Source organism: Pangasianodon hypophthalmus, chromosome 2, assembly GCF_027358585.1.
Source record: "Pangasianodon hypophthalmus isolate fPanHyp1 chromosome 2, fPanHyp1.pri, whole genome shotgun sequence".
NCBI lineage: Eukaryota > Metazoa > Chordata > Actinopteri > Siluriformes > Pangasiidae > Pangasianodon > Pangasianodon hypophthalmus.
In genome coordinates this window covers 20424887-20431923 of record NC_069711.1, presented here as the reverse complement: position 1 = coordinate 20431923, position 7037 = coordinate 20424887, and the positions used below count along the sequence as shown (strand labels likewise).

Genomic DNA, 7037 nt, shown 5'->3' with positions numbered 1-7037 from the left:
AGACCAGGTGATTTTTTTTTCTAAACTTCAGCTGTCCAGTTTCAATGATGTTTGATGTGTACATAAACTGAAGCCCTTGACCTGTATCTGCATGATTTTATGCATTGTGCTCCTGCTACATGATTAGCTGATTGGATAACTGCATAAATGAGCAGGTGCACAGGTGTTCCTAATAAAGTGGACGTTGGGTGTATTTTGGCTATTTTTTCCACATACTTTGCATTCATGCAGCATGAAATAAATTCTAGTTCATGAAATACAATTCAGTTCTGATTGTACATGGGGAAAATGACCACCAGAGGGGTCAGACTGACAAAATTGCAGGGCTCTCATTGGTATTAACCGCACTGGTCAGTGAAAGACAACAATTACATTCATTTACAATTACATCTGTTAAAGAACCAGTAGCTTTGATAGGTAAATGCCTAGAACCGTCGCTTGTCCCTCAAGGGGAACTCTTAAACGTTGTCCCTGTACGACAATATTATAAAGTGAAGAACCCATCCAAAGTACCAAATATAGGTTCTCTTTAAAAAAAAAAAAAAAAAAAAAAAAGATTTGCTGGTACTTCACCGCAAATAAAAACCAATTACTTCTGTTTGCTCGCATGTTCCTGTTCTGACTGTGGTGTAGTGGTGTAACAGTATGATACTATTGCAGTGTGCCATGATAAAAGGTCTATAATAATAATAATAATAATAATAATAATAATAATAATACATTTAATTGTGTAACTACAAGGCATTGATTATACTTATAGTTTATTAACATGTTAATAAACATGTGTAGTTAGTAGCTGATACGGTGACATATCAAAAACAGTGAATTTTATGTGTACGGTCAATTTATATGCTCACTGATCTCAAGACACCTGTTCACAATAGGCTCATACCTAACATCATGTGTCTGTCCAACACATTTCACACTTTTTCACTATTTGACTGCTTACTCTAACGATGTGTCACCCAGAAGAGGGTGGGTTCCTGGTTCCTCTCAAGGTTTCTTCCTCATGTCCTCTTTTTCTTTGCCATCGTATCCCATGGTTTGCTTATTAGGTGTACATCTGAATCTCCATAAAGTGGCATTGTGACAATGTCTTTTGTTAAAAGCACTATACAAATAAAATGGAAGATAAATAAAGCAAATGAACAAATTTTTGATAGTTTCACCTCCACTGTATAGTTTCAGATCTGTTAAAACATTAAAAGTGTGATTTATAAGCAGATTTATATCTGTAACAATCATTCTAGTTAAACTGTCATTGTCAGAGAAGATGAGAATGGAACGAGAATGAAAAAAAATGTAATTCATTGTGCTGAAGTTCTCCTCAGAAGCCATATACTTTAGAAAAGTGATGACACCCTGATCCTGTTGGAGTCGGATACGAAGGCATGCTCGGTCAAGTCTGTACGGTTTTCAGCATCCTAGAAGCGAGCACAATTAAAAAGCCTGAGATCAGCTTTCTGAGATCATAATAGTGTTTGCAATTCACTTTTTGTCTGACTTTTCTCCCTGTCACTTATTCCAGTTCTTCAAATATTAACCTCACCAGGTATAAGTAATCAAGCTGTGTTATGTTAAGGCTATTATAAAAATGTTTCTATTTGATTTTCACAGATGAATCTCATGTGTAAACTCATCATACCAAATGGATTCACAAGTTCTAATTACATGACAGTTTCACCAGAATACAAACCTGAAACAGAAAATAACTGTATTTATATATGTATATATATATGTATATATATATATATATATATATATATATATATATATATATATATATATATATATGTAGAATATATATATATATATATATATATATATATATATTACCTTATAGGAATTCTGTAAATCATTTATATTATGAGATCCTTTTAGATGAGTGCTTACCAGTACTCTCTAAAGCCTGCCAACTCATGAAGTGCTTGATTATACACAGAAGAGAGTAATCAAGTGTGAAAAACACAGGGGAGGCACTACATTGTGCTCTATAGCACCCCTAGGAGCAGAAGTGGGCACTACTGCACAAACAGAGAGGGGGAAAAAAAAAAATCAGTCAATACTGACTGCAAAACAGATTTCTACACAAAGCTGAAGCTCAAAGAAATAAAGTGTACATAAATAGAAGAATTCACACAGCCAAATTTATTTAATTCAATATAATTTATACCGGATCTTGAGGTTTTAAGGCATGAATAATTTACATTGAAGTACATTTCCCTGTGACATATTTCTGAAATATGTGAAGTGCATATCTGAAAATGATGCTCGGCCATGAGTCTCCACACCTGCGACATTAAAAGCTCCTGTTAAAAAGTAAAAACAAAAAACAAAACAAAAAAAACCCAAAAAACTAGAGAAAATAAATTAGGAACTCACAAAATAAAATTTCGGTTTATTGTCGCACAACAATTTCACACATACATCAAACAGGCCACAATAGATAGCAATTTAATAGACAAGCAAGAAAAGAAAACTCTTTTCTTCAGCCTTGCCATCTCATACAAACCAACTACGTATGGTACAACTGATGTACATACACAAAGTACTGGAATGCTTTGAATTAAACGGCTTTCGATTTTTTTTTCCTTTTTTTCTTTTTTTTTTTTTTTTTACAATTTCAGTTGAGATAGCATGACATGGTCAGACCACAAGTAAAATCTATTTCATAGAGAGGCTTCAACTTCAAAGCACCGTTTGGTAACCAGAGATCACTGTCAAAAATGGCTGACCTCCTAACAATATGTACAAAAATATAAAATGTAAATAAAAATACAAACAAATTCTCCTTTTAAAGTATTTTGTAAGAAGGTAGAGCTTTGAAGTCTTGGTTGTTTCTACAAAATTTGCAGTTAGGTGTGTGTACACAGATGCTGAACTCTACTTGATGATGACCACATTTCTGTCTTCCCCCAGAGGACGAGTTAAGGAGAGGAGGGTTGGGAAGATGTTCAGCAGGACGTCCTCTTTTAATTGTCCGTCTTCTGCTTCTTAGGCTCAACATCATCCTGAAAACGGGGTCACACAGGATTAGAAATACGTGCGAAAATATTTCCCAAAAAAAACAAAAAAAACAAAACCCACTTACTTCATCATCATCCTCTTCAGCTGCCCGCTTCCCTGTTCCACCCTCAGCCTCATCTTCCTCTTCATCTTCATCGCCTGCATCATTGTGACATGTTTATATATGTATAAATACATACGTACACACACACACACACACACACATATATATATATATATGTATATATACATATATATATATATATATATATATATATATATATATATATATATATATATATATATATATATATAAGCTGTCATTCAACACTTTCTTGCAAAGACACTGCACAGTAGGGGTACTAAATGCCAGTGGCACTATAGACTATGCAATTTCTCACCCTCTCCATCATCTTCTTCATCTTCTTCCTCACCAACATCTTCCTCTTCTTCTTCTACTTCATTTTCCTGATCTCCATTTTCCTCATTATCCTGACAAAACAGTGTCATTATTAATTTGTAATTCAGTAGGAGGGTGGCTGATGGTGGAGCCTGAATTAATGTGAAACTGTTTTAAAAAGAAATTCTATGGAAAAATTGAGAAATGAAAGAAAACTTACTGCATTCCCATTGGCTGGAGCGTCCTTTCCATTTTCTGCCTCCTCCTCAACCAACTTTTTTTCTTTAAGGTCCTAGAAGGTGAAATATGATACAATATACATCATTTTCATGCTGGGGGCTGCAGTGCTCATGTTGTAGCTTGCTTTTTGTTTCACCACTAAAAAAAAAAAAAAAAAAATCCCGCTAAACTTCGACTCTCGACGCCTATTGGCCGCTCAAGCTTTCAATCTCCGCCCACTTGACGCTACCTCACTGAAGTGTTGTAATCTGATACGTCGCTGGCCTTAGCGCCAACGAGCTGTAGTCCAAAGGTAATGAGCTACATCATAGGTTTGGGCGAAGACACGCCCGCGCAAAAACTACAACTCCCGGAATGCATTGCAGAGATTATTTTAGCATGGCCAATAGGAAAACGCTGGAAAGAACAACCAGAAAGAGGCTCGGATAGATTAACCAGAGAGAGAGAGAGAGAGAGAGAGACAGAGAGAGCGAGAGAGAGAGAGAACAATAGCGACATGCATATAGCCTATAGTTTTTTTTTTATTTTTATCATGCGCTGTTTACTTTAACAAATCTCTATGAACAATTCTGATTATTTAGTAAACATAGTTTATAGTTAGAATTTTTTTCATCCAGTAAAATTAAAACAATACCACGTTCCCACCTTCAGAAATGGATCATGTCCTAGTCTAGATTATGGCAGATCGCTCATGTTAATAAATGAAGGTGGTAATGCTTAGGCTTTAAGCCGTTTAGTGCTACAGTTACGCCTCCTTTACACCATCCCCATTGCATTACATGCCAACGCTTTGTAGGCTCACACCAACACTATAAACGCTAGTGACTCAGATGAATAAATCTAGCCCTGGTTACACAGCACGCATTCTCATGGTGGGGAAAAAAATCAAAAGATTCCGCCTATTTAAAATAAATAAATAAATAAATAAAAAATAAACGGGAAAGTGATCTTCAGATGTGCACTTGATCAGCGGAGTAGATTAGACAGCTCAAGGTAAAGGCGCACTGCAAACACACTAACAAAGGACAAATGACCCTAAATGTTATTTCACTTTCCATCACCGGTAACTTTGCGCTTTTTTCCTCAGTAGGGACGAACTTTGAAACAGCAGGAATACGGCTCAGAGGACCAGACTTGCATCCTGCGTGGCTCTTGGCTCTCTAAACACCGTGTGTAAACTCACACAACCCGCGATCAGTGTCAGTAACTAGTGTTGAACAAAACACGGGAGATATATATAGGCTATATTTTTTCATCTGAAATGAAAAGTCATCTCAATCGCCCTGTCTCTGAAGTGCAACATCTGCAGCCCGAACTGAACCCGACAGGTAGGCAGCTATAGCCTAGTGTGTGCCCGGTATCTTAAAAAAAAACCCATCAGGTCGGTTATGTAGCTTATTCTCACTATCAAACTCCTGTTCATCATAATCTGAACTTCAGATGAAATGCGTCATGCAGGATGCATGAATAAAATCCCCACGCGCGCAAATCCGAGCCAGATTATTTATGCGAGGTGCGGACACGAAATGAAATAGCTGCACGGAGAACGACTGATTTCTCATTTCTCTCCCAAACACGAGGATCAACACTGGCACGGATAGAGCACTCTGTAGCCAAGAGAAGCCCCGTTCTGGTGTTGTGGCATCATTCATCATGCAGAAGGAGACATGAAGGATTCAGGGAGCGCTGGGGAACTTGTCATACGGGAGCGCAGGCGAGCGCGAGCGCGGAGCCGCAGATGAAACGGAACCGACGCTGAGCGACCGGCGATCAATCACGAAGCGACGGCTGAAGCCCTCGATCACTTGTTCAAACGGAAGTTGATGTGATATCTAAGGTTGAAAGGTACTTTTTGAAAAGGAGGAACCGAAACGTTTCTGTAACAAAAGCCTCCGATTAGGACAATGCGAGAGCTCTGGGGCTGCAAAAAAGGATTTCTTGAAGCAAACCCAACTTCAGACTTCAGAGCGCATCTTATACCACTATTTCCTCCACATTAACAAGTCTTTACGGAACCAAAACGTGCGTCCACGTCAAGCGCAAAAACCCACATACTTCAATAAAGAGGCTGCTCTCATGCTATCATTTATAAAGAAAATCCTTGTTTCATAAATGCAGCTTGTATTAATATTCCGTCGCCCATTGACTGAGTGTATATATAATTATTTTGTAATATTTTTTAGCCTACCTTGGCGGATATTTCCGAGCTGGTGTCGACTTTTGTGTCAGCCATTTCTGTCCGAACGTGAAAAATGTGATCCGGTCACGGAATAAAATAATGGAAAGGGGTGTCCAAAACCCGCTTCGGAAAAAATGAAGGTTTAGTTGGTGCCTCTGGCGAAACTCCTCCGCCAGCGGAGCGCTTAATATAGACAAGTGGGCGGAGCCTGAAGGCGGTGGTGTCGAGTGTGGGCGGGGCACCGCGCGGCGGTTACCACGACGTGGGCGGGATCAAAAGGCGGGCGGTGCTCACTGATTGGTCGATAGTGCGAGATGTCCGTAGTCTCTGTGTCTAATTGGCTAGACTGGAACAATGGACAGTATTCCTACAGTGCTTACAAACCAACCTTTCTGGGTCACTTATGTGCCTATAGTAACTGTATTGCTGCGTTCCTGACTGCTGGTGATGGATAGCTTAGGCTTATATGAGCTTCCTCACCTCAAGAAGAAAGAGAGTTAGATCTAGATCTAGGGTACCTTTGTGTGTGTGTGTGTGTGTGTGTGTGTGTGTGTGTTGGGGGGGGGGGGGGGGGGGGGGGGGGGTGATGATGACCTATAGACTAACAAGTCGTTCTCGTGTTTACAGATGACCACCAGGAAAAAAAACTGTTAAAATCGTACTAATTAGGTTTTAGCTAACGCATACCAATATTACATTTGTTCTGCAAGTGTTATTAGTCTATGTGTAAGGTGTAAGCTACACTATAGGAAAGTGCAACTTCAGAGTATATTAAACAGCCCGTGATTATTTGTTTGGTTAATTTAATTTATGCTGCGCAGTGAGAAAGTGATCATTACACTCTGAGTAGATGAGTCCTGAGTGCTCAGACGTCACCTTCTTATCATAAAAAGGGCACATTGTAATAATAATAATATTTAAAAAAAAAAAAAAAAAAAAAGCTGTCTAATAAACAAGGTCACATATTGAAAGATCAGAGGATAATGTTGCAGTACTTTAGCACGACTGCTTTAGTTAAACCTCCTCTTTTTGATTGATGTTTGCTGGCTCCGCCCTGTTACCGAAATCTGCGCGAGGCGCTAACGGCTGGGTAAATATTTCACCCTGGCGGAAAGCGCTGATCTCAGAACAGCTCTGCCGCTTTTTTCTTATCATAGCGACGGTTGGCTATGGGCTAGATGTAGCTGATCCAAGAACGCTGTAGAAACAGCA

The 7037-nt window shown here is 38.8% G+C and overlaps 1 protein-coding gene across 1 annotated transcript; it reads right to left on the bottom strand.

The window, feature by feature from the left end:
• Positions 1 to 2378: 2378 nt before the first annotated feature.
• On the bottom strand, positions 2379 to 6004 carry ptmaa (prothymosin alpha a). The gene is made up of 5 exons (XM_026927339.3): positions 5835 to 6004; positions 3627 to 3698; positions 3408 to 3498; positions 3092 to 3165; positions 2379 to 3011 (listed from the first exon to the last, which is right to left on the bottom strand). The coding sequence occupies exons 1-5, from the start codon at positions 5877 to 5879 to the stop codon at positions 2973 to 2975; spliced, it is 321 nt and encodes a 106-aa protein (XP_026783140.1). The 5' UTR covers positions 5880 to 6004; the 3' UTR covers positions 2379 to 2972.
• Between the last annotated feature and the right edge of the window lie 1033 nt (positions 6005 to 7037).

Coding starts and splice junctions, on each gene's coding strand:
- ptmaa (XM_026927339.3), bottom strand. CDS start 5,879: ATGGCTGACACAAAAGTCGACACCAGCTCGGAAATATCCGCCAAG. Junction 3,499..3,626: donor CTCCAGCCAATGGGAATGCA/GTAAGTTTTCTT, acceptor CTGTTTTGTCAG/GATAATGAGGAAAATGGAGA. Junction 3,012..3,091: donor CTGAAGAGGATGATGATGAA/GTAAGTGGGTTT, acceptor CCCCGTTTTCAG/GATGATGTTGAGCCTAAGAA.